Source organism: Sapajus apella, unplaced genomic scaffold, assembly GCF_009761245.1.
Source record: "Sapajus apella isolate SASKATOON/1434 unplaced genomic scaffold, GSC_monkey_1.0 scaffold69, whole genome shotgun sequence".
In the NCBI taxonomy this organism is placed as follows: Eukaryota; Metazoa; Chordata; class Mammalia; order Primates; family Cebidae; genus Sapajus; species Sapajus apella.
This window is the reverse complement of record NW_022437009.1, coordinates 128,621-145,707: the sequence shown is the minus strand read 5'-3', so window position 1 is coordinate 145,707 and position 17,087 is coordinate 128,621. Positions and strand designations below refer to the sequence as shown.

General features: G+C 40.5%; 1 protein-coding gene across 4 annotated transcripts in view; it reads left to right on the top strand.

Moving 5' to 3' along the window:
* NOTCH2 (notch receptor 2) overlaps positions 1-17,087 on the top strand; it is a 195,371-nt gene that overhangs the window by 91,562 nt on the left and 86,722 nt on the right. For all 4 annotated transcript variants that reach the window (XM_032249562.1, XM_032249563.1, XM_032249560.1 and 1 more), the window contains 2 exons: positions 4,047-4,306; positions 10,953-11,288. In XM_032249562.1, coding sequence (XP_032105453.1) covers positions 4,141-4,306; positions 10,953-11,288 — 502 coding nt within the window. In that variant the 5' untranslated portion in view covers positions 4,047-4,140. The remainder of the gene's footprint in view (positions 1-4,046; positions 4,307-10,952; positions 11,289-17,087) is intronic.

Below are 17,087 nucleotides of genomic sequence, written 5' to 3'. Positions count from 1 at the left end.
TGGGCTTTAGGAGAGTAAGTGTGTTGTTCCTCGTATCTAAGTATTATCCCATTTAGAGGAAAACTCTAAGTCCTTCTTCACAGTGGCTTAAATGCCCCAACTGATCCACACAGTTACAGCTCTCATCTATTTTCTGTTGTTCCAGGTCTCCTTGCTGTTCCTCAGATATGCCAGGGCTGCTCTCTCAGCAGATGCCTTTGCATCTGCTGCTCACTTTCTCTTGAATGTGTTTCTCTAAGATGCCTGAATGATTACTCTCACCTTATTCAGGTCTCAACTCAAGTATTACCTTCTCAGTGAAGGCCTTCTCTGATTTTCCTGTTTTAAACTGAGACACTTCTCTTTACTCACCCCACATTCCCATCCCCAACTCCGTTCCTTCCTGTTTTATTTTTTTTTCATAGCACTTAACTCTGTCTAACATGGCATCTTTTACTTAGTAATTTTGTTTTCTTCTTCCCCTATTAGAATTTCAACTCCGTAAGTGCAAGACTTTTTCTAGTACTAGAAAAATGCCTGGTGCATAATAGTATTATTATGTATTATTACTAATATTACATATTAGTAAGTATACTAATTGTTGCATGAATGAATGATTTTAATATTCTTTGTGGAAACTAATAGGTTTGATTTCCTATCAGAAACCGATTATTATAATAAGCATACTGGATGGTATTTATAGAATTAAGCTTCATATATTCTTTACTCAGAGGTTGGCAAACTTTTTCTGTAAAGTGCCGGAGAGTAATTACTTTTGCAGGCTTTGTGGTCTCATTACAGCAACTTGCCCTGTTGTTATAGTGCAAAATCAGCTATAGACCATCTATCAATGAATGAGCATGGCTATGTTTCAGTAATACTATGGACACTGAAATTTGAATTTTATATAATTTTGAAATGTCAGAAAATATCCTTCTTTTGTTTTTTTCTTAATCATTTAAAAACGTAAAAACTATTCTTAGTTCACAGGCCAAACAAAAACAGGCAGTGGTCCAAATTAGACTTGCAAACTGTACTTTGCCAATCTCTGCTTTTGCTGATTTCTTAGATATATCTTAGTTAAAACTTATTTTTCCATATACTTAATAGGGAGCAGCAATGTGAATTAAGCTATAGAAACAAATAATTTAGAAATATATCTGTTTAGCTTTAGAAACTTCCATTTTGCTTCATTTTTGTTTTCCTGGGAACTTGTATTTCCATCATGTTTATGATGCTATCATTTAAATGAGTTTGCATCCTCTTAGCATGTGCCACATGATAGTGTTGGGAGTGGTGTAATAGTTCAGGAGCGAAGCTGGGCAAAGCCTACCCAGGTTTAAAAATTTGCCATGATTATGACAGAAGAGCAGAAGATCAAACACCGCATGTTCTCACTCATAGGCGGGTGTTGAACAGTGAGAACACATGGACACAGGGAGGGGAGCACTACACACTGGGGTCAGTTGGGGGGAAATAGGGGAGGGACGGTGCGGGGTGGGAAGCTGGGGAGAGATAGCAAGGGGAGAAATGCCAGATGTAGGTGATGGGGAGGAAGGCAGCAAATCACACTGCCACGTGTGTTCCTATGCAACAATTTTGCATGTTCTTCACATGTACCCCAAAATGTGAAATGCAATAAAATAAATAAATGGGAAAAAAAAATTTGCCATGATTTAAAAGGTGCATAATTCCCATATGGGAGAATCAAGAGTCGTCTAATAATGCCCAGAGGACTGCACTGGAAATGAGAACTGTGTTGCAGTTTTTAACATCATTCATAACACATTTCTTGAATAAGCCGCAGTGCTTTTAATAATATCTCAGAGTTAAACTTTAGCTATGCTACATTGGCACTTTTTGCTCCTCCACTTAAAATAACAAACACAAGAAACTATTCTCAAATCAAGCTGTGATTTGGATAGGGCATTGCATTTTCCTCAGTAAGCACAAAGAAGAGAGAAAAAAAGCAAAACTTTTTTTTTTTTTTAATTGAGATGGAATCTTGCTGTCACTTGGGCTGGAGTGCAGTGGTGCAGTCTCGGCTCACTGTAACCTCCGCCTCCTGGGTTCAAGCAGTTCTCATGCCTCAGCCTCCTGAGTAGCTGGGATTACAAGTGTGCGCCACCAGGCCAGGCTAATTTTTGTATTTTTAGTAGAGCCGAGGTTTCACCGTGTTGGCCAGGCTGGTCTTAAATTCCTGACCTCAGATAATCTCCCCACTTCTGCCTCCCAAAGTGCTGGGATTATAGGCATGACCATGCTTGGCCCACTTGCAAAACTTTTTAATATTTATAAGGTTTTTTATATACTTGATTTTGTTCAGTTCTCACAATAATCTTCTGATGTAGGTGGCCTTATTAACTATTTACAGTGTGAGAGAATGGTTAGTCAGTGAGGATAAGTAACTTGTCCAAGGTCACAACACTAGGACTCCAAACAAGACCCTCTGACCTTCTTAGGTAAGACTCCTCATGGTTACCTACATGCCATGTTTGGTTTCAGTGCTGTGAACTTTCTTCACTGCCTATTGGTCTCCAGTTTCACCTACTCATGAAGATGCCCAGAGCCCTAGCTGCTCCTGGCTCTGCCATGCTTCTCTTACACAGCTCTGTGAGGGGTGAAGAGCCTGTCGCCAGTTACCTCACTACCACTGTAGCTATTCACCAGCCCTGTTTTCTCCTCTAGCCATTTTAGCTACTATGCAATTCTGCGTATGTTCTATCTTAGTTTCTTAATATCTGGCCTGCCTTCTCTTCTCAGTAACTGTGACCCCTGCAGAGCTCACCTTGCCATCAGTGGTTAATGAAAGGTCTTGGATATGACTGTCAAAGACAAAAGCACTCATGACCTCAGAGTTTCAGGTCAGAGTGATTAGGAAAATCAGGACACTAGGGCTTGGGCACAGGAAGAGCTGGTTTTTGAGAGGGAGATTTCAAGTTTGGTTTAAATGTGTAATCTTTGAGGTAATGATGGAACAGCCTACTAGATGCAGTTTTTTAGTCCCTGAAAGCTAAAACAAGGAATATGAATCACATATTTGGGGCACCAGCCAAATAACAGCATTTATAGTTAGAATCAAAGTCTTTGTGTTTCTTAATTTAAATGCTTCTCAGAGATTCCATTTTAAAAACTTGGTTATGAAAATGGAGACTTATCATGCCTTTTTGATACTGTTCAGAGAAAATTTTCATAAATATTATACACAGTTTGAAATGGTTGTGCATCTCATGAATCAAGGGGTGGCATATAAAAAGGTTTCTCAGTGCCCCGATGTGGAGAATATCACAGATTATTATTCTTCAGTTGTTTTCTTCCTTTACTTTGGTGTTTATATGGTATCTTAGATATTTTATGTTATTTTAATTGTGTTTTGTGCCTTTTTATTTGGTTAAAAAGTGCCTACTACTTAAATATTAACAGATTTTTAAATATCCCTTTGAACCCTTCCCCATTTCTGTACCTCCTTTCCCTTTTTCTGTTGCAACGTCAACCACCTGAAGATAACCCAGAAATCTAGGTATAGGCCAATTGATGTTTCACTGGAAACGAGACAAAGAACTTACTATTTCTCAATGCTTAATTGAGGAAATTCACATGGTATCTTACATATTTTAAATTGGAGGGGATAAGAGGGCCAGGTTTATGCATTATCTTGTAGACATCTTAATCCTATCAAATGGCTTAGTCAAAATGAGAAAGATAATTTCAGGAGACAAGTAGGAACAATACTCTAAAAAAGGTGCTATTACATAATCCCAGCCTGTACACACGTGAAAAAAAGCTGTAGTGCATTTTGCCTTTGAATAGGGGTCACATTGGCCATAGCAGACCCTGCTGGACCATACACCTGGTACTCTGTCTCCAAGACTCAAAAGGACATGGGAGTATGTGGTTAAGTTCTCCGAGCACTCCTTCTTCTAAAGGGGGGCAGTTTTAGAGGTGGAACCTGTAGGTCTCTTGATTCACAAGCTCGTGCTTTCTTGAATGGACTGCATTTCCTACTGTGAGCTTTTGGACCCACAAGAAGTTAGATGTTTTCATGGACTCTTCTCTTTTCCATACAGATGTCCAGAGGGCTTCTTGGGAGAATACTGTCAACATCGAGACCCCTGTGAGAAGAACCGCTGCCAGAATGGTGGGACTTGTGTGGCCCAGGCCATGCTGGGGAAAGCGACATGCCGATGCGCCTCCGGGTTCACAGGAGAGGACTGCCAGTACTCGACATCTCACCCCTGCTTTGTGTCTCGCCCCTGTCTGAATGGTGGCACATGCCATATGCTCAGCCGGGGTACCTATGAGTGCACCTGCCAAGTTGGGTTTACAGGTAACTAATAGAATTAAAGCCTGTGCTTTCCTATCCTCAGCAGATACCTTTACTTAGCATCTTTTAGATCATAGTGTCTGGTCATTAAGACTGCCCCAGCTCTGGTGCACATTTAAATTAATGATAAGGAACTGGGATGTTCCATACAACTATCCCTAACTTCCTTTGAGAGTTTTAACGGGCAGAGAAAGAGAAAGAAAAAGGACCAAATAAATACTTTGACTGCTTAAAGTATATATGTCAGGGCCAGGTACAGTGGCACACACCTGCAATCCCAGCATTTTGGCAGGCCAAGGCAGGAGGACCACTTTAAGCCAGGAGTTTGAGACCAGCCTGGGAAACATGGCAAGACCCCATCTCTTCAAAAGATAAGAATACGAATAAAACAAAATTAGCCACATATGGTGGTGTGCTCCTGTAGTCCTAATTACTTGGGAGGCTGAAGTGGGAGAATTGCTTGAGCCCGGGAGTTTGAGGCTGCAGTGAGCTATGATCGCACCACTGCACTCCAGCCTGGGTGACAGAGTGAGATCCTGTCTCAAAAAAAAGTATGTATGTTTAGATGGGGAATCAGAGTTACTTCACTAAGAGAAAGAAGTACACTGTCATCAGAGGAAAAGTTGCCGATGTTATTGACTACTTACTTTTAGAAATCTCCCTCCTTACACATTTAGGGCACTGGATTTTCTGGTTTTCTGAACGCTGTTCCTTTTGGTTCTTCATTGCCTTGTTCTTATCCATTAAATGTTTGTGCTGCCTGGAGCACTGTTTTGCACCCTCTTTTGAGCCCCATCATAGCTCTCCCGAGGGAATTTCACGTCTCTAATTGCTTCCACTGCCGCTATCTTCATCAGTTGCTGATGAATCTCACTATCACTCCCTTAGCTCCACCCAGCCCTGACATTCATGTTCTCCTTGGAGATATTCTACAGGTGCCTTCAGCTCACCATGTTGATAGAAGTATGTAGCAACACTCTACACCCCAGATATCCAAGCTGGAAACTCCCTGTCGCTTGTTCTTACCTCACTTCAACTCAGTCACCCAACCTAACCTCTGAATTGCTTCTCACCTGTCTATTCCTCCTGTATCCTCTGCTGCCCTGTAGTTGAGGGCCATGTTATCTCTCATCTGGACTTCTGAAGTAGTTTCTGAATAGGTTTCCTTGCCTTTATTCTCTCCTCATCTCAGTCCCCCATGATGTTGCTACATCTTTAATTATAAATGCAAATATTCCAACAATCTCACCTGCTTACAATGTCTAATATTTTTCATTATCCATAGAATAAACTGAAAACTCTTGTACATGGCGTCTATAGCTCTTTACAACCTAAGCTTTACATCATTTTATAGCCTGACCTCCCCACAAGCATCTAGGCCTGGTCACACCAAATTCTCCACATTTCCTGAAAATGTCATACTTGTCATCGCCTCTGTACAGTTACACATCCTTTTGCCTGGAATGCCCTTTTCTATAATTGGTGATTGTCCAATGCTATTTAAAACTGTGTCTTAGTGACCCCTTCATGATTTCTTTAGGCAGTTGGCCTCTAAGTTTTATTATTTTTATGCATCACATTTTGTTGTAATTTTTTTACACATCTCTCACCTGAATAGATTGTGGGTTTTTCTAGGTGGGTCTGAGCTTTATTCAAAAGTGTTTATTAAATTAGAAAAGGGGAAACATTCTTCATTTTTTCTCCTACTATAAGCTCTAAACCAAGAGTTCCATGAATGCAATAAGCAAAAAGATGAAAAATGTGGTCAGAAAACAATACTGAATCAGTTAGTGTAGAGGACACTGTTATATTAATTTTTCATTGCATTAGTCAGTATTCTCTAGAGGGACAGAACTAATGGAATATATGTGTGTGTGTGTGTGTGTGTGTGTATATATATATATATATATATATAGTGGAGTAATTATGTATGTGTGTGTGTGTGTATATATATATATATATACAGAGAGAGAGAGAGAGAGAGAGAGGGAGAGGGAGGGGGAGAGAGAGCAGAGTTTAAGTATTAATCCACATGATCACAAGGTCCCACAGTAGGCTGTCTGCAGGCTGAGGAACAAGGAGAACCAGTCTGAGTTCCAAAACCGAAAAACTTGAGGTTATATTTGAAGGCAGGAAGCATCCAGCACGGGAGAAAGATGCAGGCTGAGAGACTAGGCCAGTCTCACTTTGTCACATTTTTCTGCCTGCTTTATATTTGCTGACAGCTGATTCGATGGTGCCCATCCAGATTAGGGATGAGTCTGTCTTCCCTAGCCCACTGACTCAAATGTTAATATCTTTTGGCAACACCATCACAGACGCACCCAAGATCAGTACTTTGTATCCTTCAATTCAATCAAGTTGACAGTTTTAACCATTACAAGTCTGCCCTTTGTCAATTTGAACCCATACACATCTCCTGAGATCATACGTAATCTTCAAATAATGACAATAGTAAGGTCATAATTATGCCTAACATAGTACAGCTATTCTTCATGCAACCGGAAATGCCCCAATCCCCAACCGAAATACTTTAAGTTAACAATACTTAAATGCTGATGTGAAGTCAATAAATCTTATGTCACACGATGAAGAAGAAAGGAAATAAAATGAAGATATTTTCTTAGTACAGGTGTGTACTTGCATAGACATGTTGTTAACAAAAGAAGGAGGGAAATACTCAGGACAATTACACTACTTCTTTCTGCAGCTGGTCATGTGGTAGTAGCTGGTATTGATGACTACCTTCTTCTACTACCCATTCTGTATTCCCTTTGCCTTCAGCAAGCACCTCAGCAGTCGTAATGGTTTTCCTGGTGAAGAGGCCCAAACCTTCATTCCTGAGGGACTGGGCTGTTGTAATTTCCCGTTGACTTTAATCACAGGGCATGGTAATACTAAGAGGCCCTAATGGATCTCCTGTATTCTATGTATACTCTTCCTTAACTCCATTGTGGAGTAGTAGACTGATTTCATCTTGATAGCCTGGGTCAGTTACCCCAGCCAACACTGTAACTCTCTTCTTCTTAGCTTGTTGAGTTAAAGGTAGGAGGAACACAAAGTGTCCTGGTGGCAACCTTAACTTCCAGTTTAATGGAATCGCTGTTGTGTCTCCTGGTGGCAGCGTTCCTCCCTCTGGAACTAAGACCTCTAGGCCAGCAGAGCTGTCGCAGGAACAGGAAGCAAAAATTTTGCTGTTGCATCACTAGGGGCAATGGTGAGTGGTGCCATGTCCACTTCCACCCCTTGATTCCTGGACCTATAAATCCTGGCCATGGTAGGAACAGTAGTATATATTGGATGCTGATTCAGAGCATACACAGCCTTCTTGAGAACTTTGCCCCAGCCCTGCAAAATATTGTCACCTACTTGGCATTGTAATTGTGACTGCAAAAGGCCATTCCATCCTTTTGTCAATTCAGCTGCTTCGGGATGATTGGGAACATGCTAAGACCAGTGAATTCCATGAGCATAAGCCCACTGCTACACTTTTTTAGCTGTGAAGTGAGTGCCTTGGTCAGAGACAATGGTGTGTGAAATACCATGATGGTGGATAAGACATTCTTTGAGTCTGCAGCTGGTAGTCTTGGCAGAAGCATTGTGTGCAGGATAGGCAAACACGTATCTGGAGTAGGTGTTTATTCCATTGAGGACAAACCTCTTCCCTTTCCATGATGGAAGAAGTCCAATATAATCAACCTGTCACCAGGTAGCTGGCTGATCACCCTGAGGAATAGTGCCATATTAAGAGCTCAGTGTTGGTTTCTGTTGCTGGCAAATTGGGCACTCAGCAGTGGCATTAGCCAGGTCAGCTTTCCACTGGCCTGTCTCGCCTTCCACACTGGGAAGGTGGAGCACAAGCACACGTGTTAGGACTGGAAAGATGGTGAACTGTGCCTCAGCAGGGCGAAGGTACGTAGTGATCCTGATGTGCAAATTGGTCATCTGACCTGCTTGTAGGGGCCAAATATTAATCCAACCATCTAGTAATTGGTTCCCTCTGAAGTTTCTCTCTGGATAGCTGACACTCTCGCAAAACCCCCATTTTCAGTAGAGCTGAATTTACTGTATTGGTCCATTTTCACACTGCTGATAAAACAGAGGTTTAATTGGACTAACAGTTCCGCTTGGCTGGGGAGGCCTCAGAACTATGGTGGGAGGCAAAACGCACTTCTTACTTGGTGGTGGCAGGAGAAAATTAGGATGAAGCAAAAGTGGAAACCCCTGATACATCCATCACATCTCATGAGACTTATTCACTATCACCAGAATAGCATGGGAAAGACCAGCTCCCATAATTCGGTTACCTACCCCTGGGTCTCTCCCATAACATGTGGGAGTTCTAGGAGATACAATTCAAGTTGAGATTGGGTTGGGGACACAGCCAAACCATACCATTCATCAAAACGTGTTGGTGGGAATAGAGGGTAGTTATGATGATCCATTATCTCCATCGTGACTATGATAGCATTGATGATGTAAGTCATTGAAAATACTTGGTGGTTGTAAGAACAATTTCTTCCTGATTGTCAACTTTGAGTTGTTTTGCTATTAGGCAAAGTGGAGGGGCACAAATCCATTTAAAATATTTTAATTCTGACTGGTGGAAATGACAGTAATGCCTTCTTCATAATTAAAATATCTCTCTGAAGTGGTCCCCAAATCAAAGCTTCTTCTTTTGCCATTAAAAGGGATCTCTTCTTGGTATTTTGTAAGGTTCTGATCATCTTTTATACATTTGCTACTTTTGTCTGTCACTTTAGGAATCATCACAGATCAAGGTCATCATTTTAGTTTTTATGGTAGCTCTGTACCTCAGTGAGACCTTACTAGCTCATTTCTACTCAGAGGTGAAGAAGCAGAGGGAGAAAGTTAATGCCTATACATAATATGTATGGAAACCAAATTCAGGGTATGTTTTTTTTTATTTTTGTTGTTGTTGTTGTTGTTGTTGTTGGAGTCTTACTCTTTCGCGCAGTACAGTGGCGCAGCCTTGGCTCTCTGCAAACTCTATTTCTCGGATTCAAGTGATTCTTATGCCTCCGCCTCCAGAGTTGCTGGAATTACAGGAATGCACTATGAAGCCCAGCTAATTTCTGTATTTTCAGTAGAGATGGGGTTTCGTCATGTAGCCAAGGCTGGTCTCAAACTACTGACCTCAAGTGATCTGCCTGCCTTGGCCTCTCAAAGTGCTGGGATTACAGGTGTGAGCCACCACTTCTGGCCCAGGGATCTTTCTGTTTCGCTAGTGGGCACCACTGTGATATTCACACTCACCAGATGTGAGCATTTATATCTTTTCTCCTCTGTAAATAGGTACCTCTTAGTGACATGAGTGGAAAGACAGGAAGAAGAATTGCAATTCTTTGATTTTATGCCTTAGCTCTCTGAGATGTATATGGTGCTCCTAAATTAGTATTACACTTTTCTGCTTTGATTTGACATTCCTTGATAGGCAGAGAACACTTGTCTGTGCTCATGTCTCATGTCACCTCTTTTTCCCTTATGGAAAACCTCTTGTGTCTTCCATTTACCCTTCAATAAGGACAGAGATTTAGATATATTCCTAGACAATCAATTGAGCATTAACAAATTCAAGTTCTCCTCTCTTTAGTTTAAATAATAAACGACATAGGCTAATGAAAACAAAAAGCCAGCTATGTGAATATCAAATTTACTAGTTCTGTGAGGATATTGTTTTTCTCTTTCTTTTTTTACCTCAAAGAATATGCTTTGCCTCCCCTGGCATCATGATTTAGTCTTCAACCCATCAGAGTTCCTGCTACTGTTGGTACTTTCCTACTTGAGAAAGTCCACAGAGTGCCTTCTAGACCTCTGTCCTCCTGACATCTTCTATTTCATTTGATATCTAGGAACTCAGAGGCCCTTCATCATTTTCAAACACATCAAGTTATATTAATGGCAAGACCACAATTAATAAAATGTTTCCCAGAATATATGTGTTACATTTAGAGGAAACAGAAGTAGTATTGACTTGTTTCTATCACCAAAGAGGTCTATTTAGTAACTATATTTTGCGGGAATTTTATCCATTCAACAGACATGATTTGAGAGCATACTGTGGAGACCCAACCCTGCCAGTGTAGCAGGTGATATAATGTGTCTATGTTTGTTATATAATGTGTCTATGTTGATGTGTCTATGTTTGCACACGTGTGTATATGTGTGGGGGGCACTAAGGATGACTTTACAGAGGTTGGAACTTTTGAGCAGAGTTGCCAAGATGAGTGAGAGTTCACTAGGAAAACAGAAAGGAAGTTGATATTTCAAACAGAGAAGCAGCATATGCAGAGACAAAGAGCTCTGAGAGAGTAGATGGATCCAGACTCCTGTTGCTGATAGCATTGTGCAAGATTCTGCTTCAATATGACTAACCTACAGTTTCCTCCAGGTGCTCTACACACTGAGTCCTTGTGTCTTGGCTGAGTGTGTTGGAGAGTTTCCGGAGAGTGCTCTGGTCAGATGGCCTTGAGGACACTCCAATTTGGCCTTCTGTAAAATTCAGAGTTGAAGTCTTCTCCATGCAAGAGCTCCCTGCTGTCACCTATTGGTTGGAAGATGAGGTGTTGAGGATGGGGCCAGCTTCTGTTTCTGTGGCTAGTACTGAGTTCTGTTATCCTTCCTTTAGGTAAACTGTGCCAATGGACTGATGCCTGCCTGTCTCATCCCTGTGCAAATGGAAGCACCTGTACCACTGTGGCCAACCAGTTCTCCTGCAAATGCCTCACAGGCTTCACAGGGCAGAAGTGTGAGACTGATGTCAATGAGTGTGACATTCCAGGACACTGCCAGCATGGTGGCACCTGCCTCAACCTGCCTGGTTCCTACCAGTGCCAGTGCCCTCAGGGCTTCACAGGCCAGTACTGTGATAGCCCATATGTGCCCTGTGCACCCTCCCCTTGTGCCAATGGAGGCACCTGTCGGCAGACTGGTGACTTCACTTTTGAGTGCAACTGCCTTCCAGGTAAGGAGCTCCCTAGTGTCCCAGGATTAGGGGACAAACTCCTAGCACAGGAGGTGGTGGGTGTGGCTCCGTTGCTTTTTTTAGGAAGCTTCCTAAAGCAGGGAAAAAGGGAAGTGAGAATTTTGTGTGGGGTGGGTTGCTGGTGAGGGAGGAGTTTTATGGGCCCACTGTGGTCCATAAACTGAGCAGGGGGTAATTTAGCATGTCAAGGTTTATGATGATGAGTGGCTAGAAAATTGTTTATTGTCCCTTTTGTAGAAACAGTGAGAAATAAGAGGAACAGAGCTCTGGGAAAGAGACAGGCAAGTCTGGAATGGAAAAGAACAGGATGAGAATTAGACGTTGGAAAATATGTATGGGTGGTTAATAAAGTGCTTTAAATTGAATTGACATTAACAGTGGGTGATCAGTTTTCCTATGTGTTTTCACATTTGATGGAGTGATTCATTGTTTTCTTGTTCACCTAAATGCACCCAACTGCCCTTTCATGATTTTCCCTGGGCTACTGGCCTTCACAACCCGCTCCCATGTACCCTCTCTGACTTTGGGGTAACCCTGCGCTAACTTAAAGCTAGAGAATTCTGAAACTGAGGAGGGGGTCCTCTGATAATCAATGAGCACTTTTTAATGAGCTGATAGATGGTGTATGAGAGACTACACATGGCACAATACTTTGTTACACTCTTCACTGGTACAAGTGTCTTAGAGTGCACACACAACCCAAAGATAGAAACAAAAAGAACAGTGTCAGGGAGCTTGGGGCCTCTGGTGTTCCATGGAGAGGGAAAAAGGAGCAAGCCTGGCCAATTCATTCAACTCCTTATAAAAATGATGAGGAGGCTAAAAACCAAAAATTTTGATTGGGAACAGAATACAAGCAGCTGGAGCAGATGAATTACCAAGCAACAAAGATCCTGTTTTTATACAAATATCCTTAGTACAAAAACAAAAGAAGGAAAACTGTAGGGGGGAATAATGTGCTAAGTAAGCAGAATTGCCTCAAAAAGAAGTTGTTCTAGCTACTCTTTCAGAGTGGGAATCTTAGATTCTGGTATTGTGGATATGGTTCACATATAATGGGATTGTGTGTTTTATTTTGGGGGGATTAAAGGTCATAGGTTGGGTCTCAGTGTAAAATCAACTGGTAATTTATTCATTTAATTTGGTAAAAATGTATTGACTGCCTGCTATGTTCTAGGCACCATGCTATGTATTTGGAATACAGCTATACAAAGCATTGCCACATAACTGAAATGAAAACTTTATATTATTTAACTAAGTCACAAGAACAAGCTACTTAATTGTATTACTTTTAGTTTCTCTTTTAATAAAGATGATGTCATTCTTGATACTAAATAAATGTTTATTAACATAATATTACTATCCACTTTATCTTGTAGAAGAAATAACTAAAAGGCATCTGTCTTCACGCCTGTATTTGTTTGCATTTTAAGGGTTAAAGACAGAAATAGAAATGTAAACAACTTTATTTTGAAAATATTGCAAGTGTTCTATGAGTCTGATATTCTAGTAATCTAATTGACTAGTAACCGATGTTAGTATGATTTATTGTGGAAGGCTAAATGTGTTTTTCAGTTTCAAGAAAATTACTTTTAATAGTTGCCTAGAACAAGAGGTTGATTTGGCAGCAAGATGTTGACGGGAAGTTAGAGAAGTCAATAAAGGAAGTTTTTAGCTGAGAGAGAGTGATTATTCACTCCCATAGCCTCTGCATTGTTACCCATTAGCCACGATAAGAACCTTAGGGAATTCTGAGAGTGTGTCCAGGAAAGGATCTGTCAAACTAGAATAGTATCTCCTCCTTGAGAAAGGAAATAACCAAGGATTCCACGGCTGAGAGGCTGCCAGGGCTAGTGAAATAGAGTAAGGAAATCTTGGCTGTCTCTTATTCTCTACTTGTAGTTTAAAGCAAGACATTTATTTACTCACTAATGGGGGGAGGTGTGTGTGTGGGAGGGGAGATTAGCATGAGGAGTGGGAATGGGGAGATTTGGTGAAGAGAAAACTAACATTTTTTTTTTTGGTGGCTCAGGAACTATGCCAGGTACTTCCATGCTTATTAGCTCAATTACACAAAAATCTTGGGAACAGGTATCATTTTTCAAGTTTTCCCACATGAAGTAGCTGAAGTTTGAAGCTGTTAAGTGATTTACCCAAAGCTGTACAGCCAATATGTGGTTAGGCTGGGTCCTGAAACCCAGGCAGTTTATTTTCAAAGCCTTTGCTTTGTGCATCTTACTGTGCCACATGCACGTCCGCTTCCTGAAAATACTTTGTAGGTGTGTAAAACTTTTTGTTCAATGCTTTGAGCTGTTTGGGTTAAAAATATATGTTCATGTTATGAGAAAAACACGATACTTCTAATTGTAATCAAATAGTACTTGTTATATATCAATATATATATACATGTATATAGCATTGATTGTGCAGATGTTTAAAAGTAGTTACATAGACGAGTTCTTACTTTTCAGGGTCCCATAATCTAAAACAGATGACTTCAGCTTTGAATAAATATATAGAAAGAAAATTAAAGATAATTCAAAACAATAGATGATGTAGTGACACTGTGAATAAATGTTATTTATATAATTTGTAAGATTTTATGCACCTTGTTCGTATGTCCCAGGTGGAGTTCAGAAAATATCGCTTTATTTCCATAAAAGGAAATGGTGCCTAGAGATGCTTTTCTTTTAAAAAGTCATTTTCATAATGCAGTGCCCTTCCTTCCATTGCCCTTCCTTCCATTGCTCCCTATGCTTGTAAAGAGACTAAAATGTTACTTAGCGTAATAGTTACTATCTCAATGTAAATAGCACCTTATTTGAAAAGAATTATTTTTTCAGTGATAAAAAAGGGGAAACAAAGTCAGCAGGAGGCAAAGTAGCTTGTTAAATTTTTCTGCAACTCCTAAATGGTTGCTTCTACTGCATTTCACGTCTTTGCATTTCTAATTGAGGCTTACCATAACCACCCTATTTAAATTGTAACCGTCCCCCATCCCCTTAATTACTAACCCTGGTCTACTTTTTGTTTTCTTTTTCTGTAACTCTTATCTTCTTACTATATAATTTATACCATGTAATTTACTTCATTATGTCTATTGTTTATTGTCTGTCTTTTCCAAATTCTACTGCCTCTTACCCTTTCCAGAATGAAAACTAGGATCTTTGTTTTTGTTTACTGATGTATCCCAAACACCTACAAACAGTGCCCGGTATATGCTAGGCCTGCAAATATGTATTGGCTGACTGACTGTATGTTAGTATCTCATCATAGTATTGAGAATGCAACTTTGGTCTTCTCAGTTTTTTCTTTGTATTGTGCATCCTAGACTTAGTTTAGCCTCTCCTTTTGTCCTTGTATACTCTTAATATGGGATGAGAATTTTGGAGTCGTTTTCAACTCTGAGTCAGTGAATGCCACATAACTTAGTGACTATGTTTAAATGGTTAAGTTACAATTCTTTTCTTGCAAAGGATACTGTAGTCACTGTGAGTATATTTTAATATTATTGTATGACTCAGGAGGGAATTAAAACTACAAAAATGACTCATCTTGTATGACAGAAATGTTTCTTCACGGAGGGAGGAGAAAAATAACTTCAAGAGAGAACTAATAGAATCAAATCAATGAACCACATCTTATCTTCTTTTTGAATAAGTAACTGTTAGAAATCCAGACACTTCATGAACTTTCTTTATGTAAAGTCTTTAGCAGAAGCTACAGGAGGGGCACCCAGCCACAGTAATTTTAATTTAAGAACAAAATGGAATATGAAAATAAATTATTAAATCATTCACTCCCAGTATTTTTGGGTTAGGGCCAATAATGGGAAGAGAAAGAGGTAGACTAGTTTTGTGTTTGTGGCTATTTTAATAAAGTAGCACAAGTAATCAGAAAACAGTAGGCTGTTTTGAATTTACTGGCTGTGACTTATGAGTTCACAGTTGGATAGGACTGTCCTCAATGTACTTTCTTTTCTTCTTTCTTTCCCACATCTCTTTATTCCTCTGATTTTGTTTAAACTTCATGAAGAGCTCTCTGATCTTTCCTTTCCAAACAGTGAAGGCTTAGCCTTTGTAAAACACCTCTGTACTCCACAGGCTGATGGTACGTGATATCCCTATATCATTAAAGTAAAGCTTAAGCACATTTTCTGGCCTTTGTGTCTACTCTGTTGTTGCTGAGCTTAAGAACTGTTAGAAATAATTCCCTCTTGCATTTTCACATTTGGGGAATGTGACGTTCTCTTGGGTATTATGCTAATCATATTTTGGCAGATTTCTTTGGAACAGATGCAGAAATGATCATACCACTCTCCAGGGTGTATTATTTTAGCTCCTTTGACTTGGGCCCAAAGTCTGTTTTACCTGATGTTCCAGAAAGATGTTCCTGATGTCCCTCACTGTTCTCTCATGCTGGATGTTCTTGCCTTTGCTGCCTCCTCTGCTTTCTATCACCCTCTTCTCTTTTTTTAATATATAACTCATTCTTAATGATTTGTGAAAGGCACTCTGTTTCACTGAAATGCCTTCTACATTCCCTACCCTCCATGTGGACTGGAGACCTTCTAAGGTCTTTTGACATCTGCATATCTCTAGCACAGTGCTTATCACGGTAATTATTTATCTGTTCACCTTTCCAAGTAGAAACTCTCATTTTAACTCCCTACCTTAGTCCCCAGCATCCCCAGCGTAGTGCCTGCCATAAAATGGAGCCTCAATGAATATTTTGAAAATGAATGAATGGACTGTGGTAAACAGAGGAGAATTCCTATATTCTACAATTTTTAAAATGTACTGAAATTATTCTCTTTGAATCCTCCTATTTATTTCTTTGACTTATTTGGTGACAAAGTTAGAAAAAAGTGGAGGAAGATATCAAGGGAAGCAGGTGTAAGCAGCGAGCTTGGGGTGGGGGTAATGGGGAGATATGTGGCACAGTCACAGGGGTCTGTGAGCTAATCTGGACTCACTCAGATAATGGAAGATGTGTGCCAAGAAAACTGGTTGGATAGGGAAAGGCCAGGAATTCCCTCTTGCATTCTCACACTTCTTTGGGGCATGAGTCATTTTCTTTTCTTTTTCTTTTTTTTTCGTGTGTGTGTGTGTGTGTGTGTGTGTGTGTGTGTGTGTGAGAGAGAGAGAGAGAGAGAGAGAGAGAGAGAGAGAGAGATTGAGAGAGAGAGAGGGTCTTACTCTGTCACCCAGGCTGGAGTGCAGTGGCGTGATCTTGGCTCGCTGCAACCTCCACTTTTGGGATCAAGCTATTCTCATGTCTCAGCCTCCCAAGTAGCTGGGATTACAGGTGGCTGCCACCATGCCCAGCTAATTTTTTGTATTTTTAGTAGAGACGATGTTTTCTCCATGTTGGTCAGGTTGGCCTTGAACTCCTGACCTCAGGTGATCCACCCACCTCGGCCTCTCAAAAGTGCTGGGATTACAGGCGTGAGCCACTGTGCCCGGCTGCATGTGTCTTTTTCTTGGGTGTTACACTGAGTGTATATTGGCAGGTTTGCTTTGTGATAGACTTCTAATGGGGGAAAAAACTATCCTTGTATCTTTTTATCTTTGTTTAGTTCCAGGTATTCCTGTTTTTTTTTTCTTCACTCTTTCTTCTGTGGGAGAGGGAAGAAACTCTTTCTTCACTCTTTCATGGGAACTTTTCTTGAAGACTTTGAGCCCAGCTTGGGAGAATCCTGGTTGTGTCATTTCATCTCCTTTCTGCTCTCATCTTGTTTTTCTCTACCTAGCCTTTCCACCCTCACACCTCCCAGGG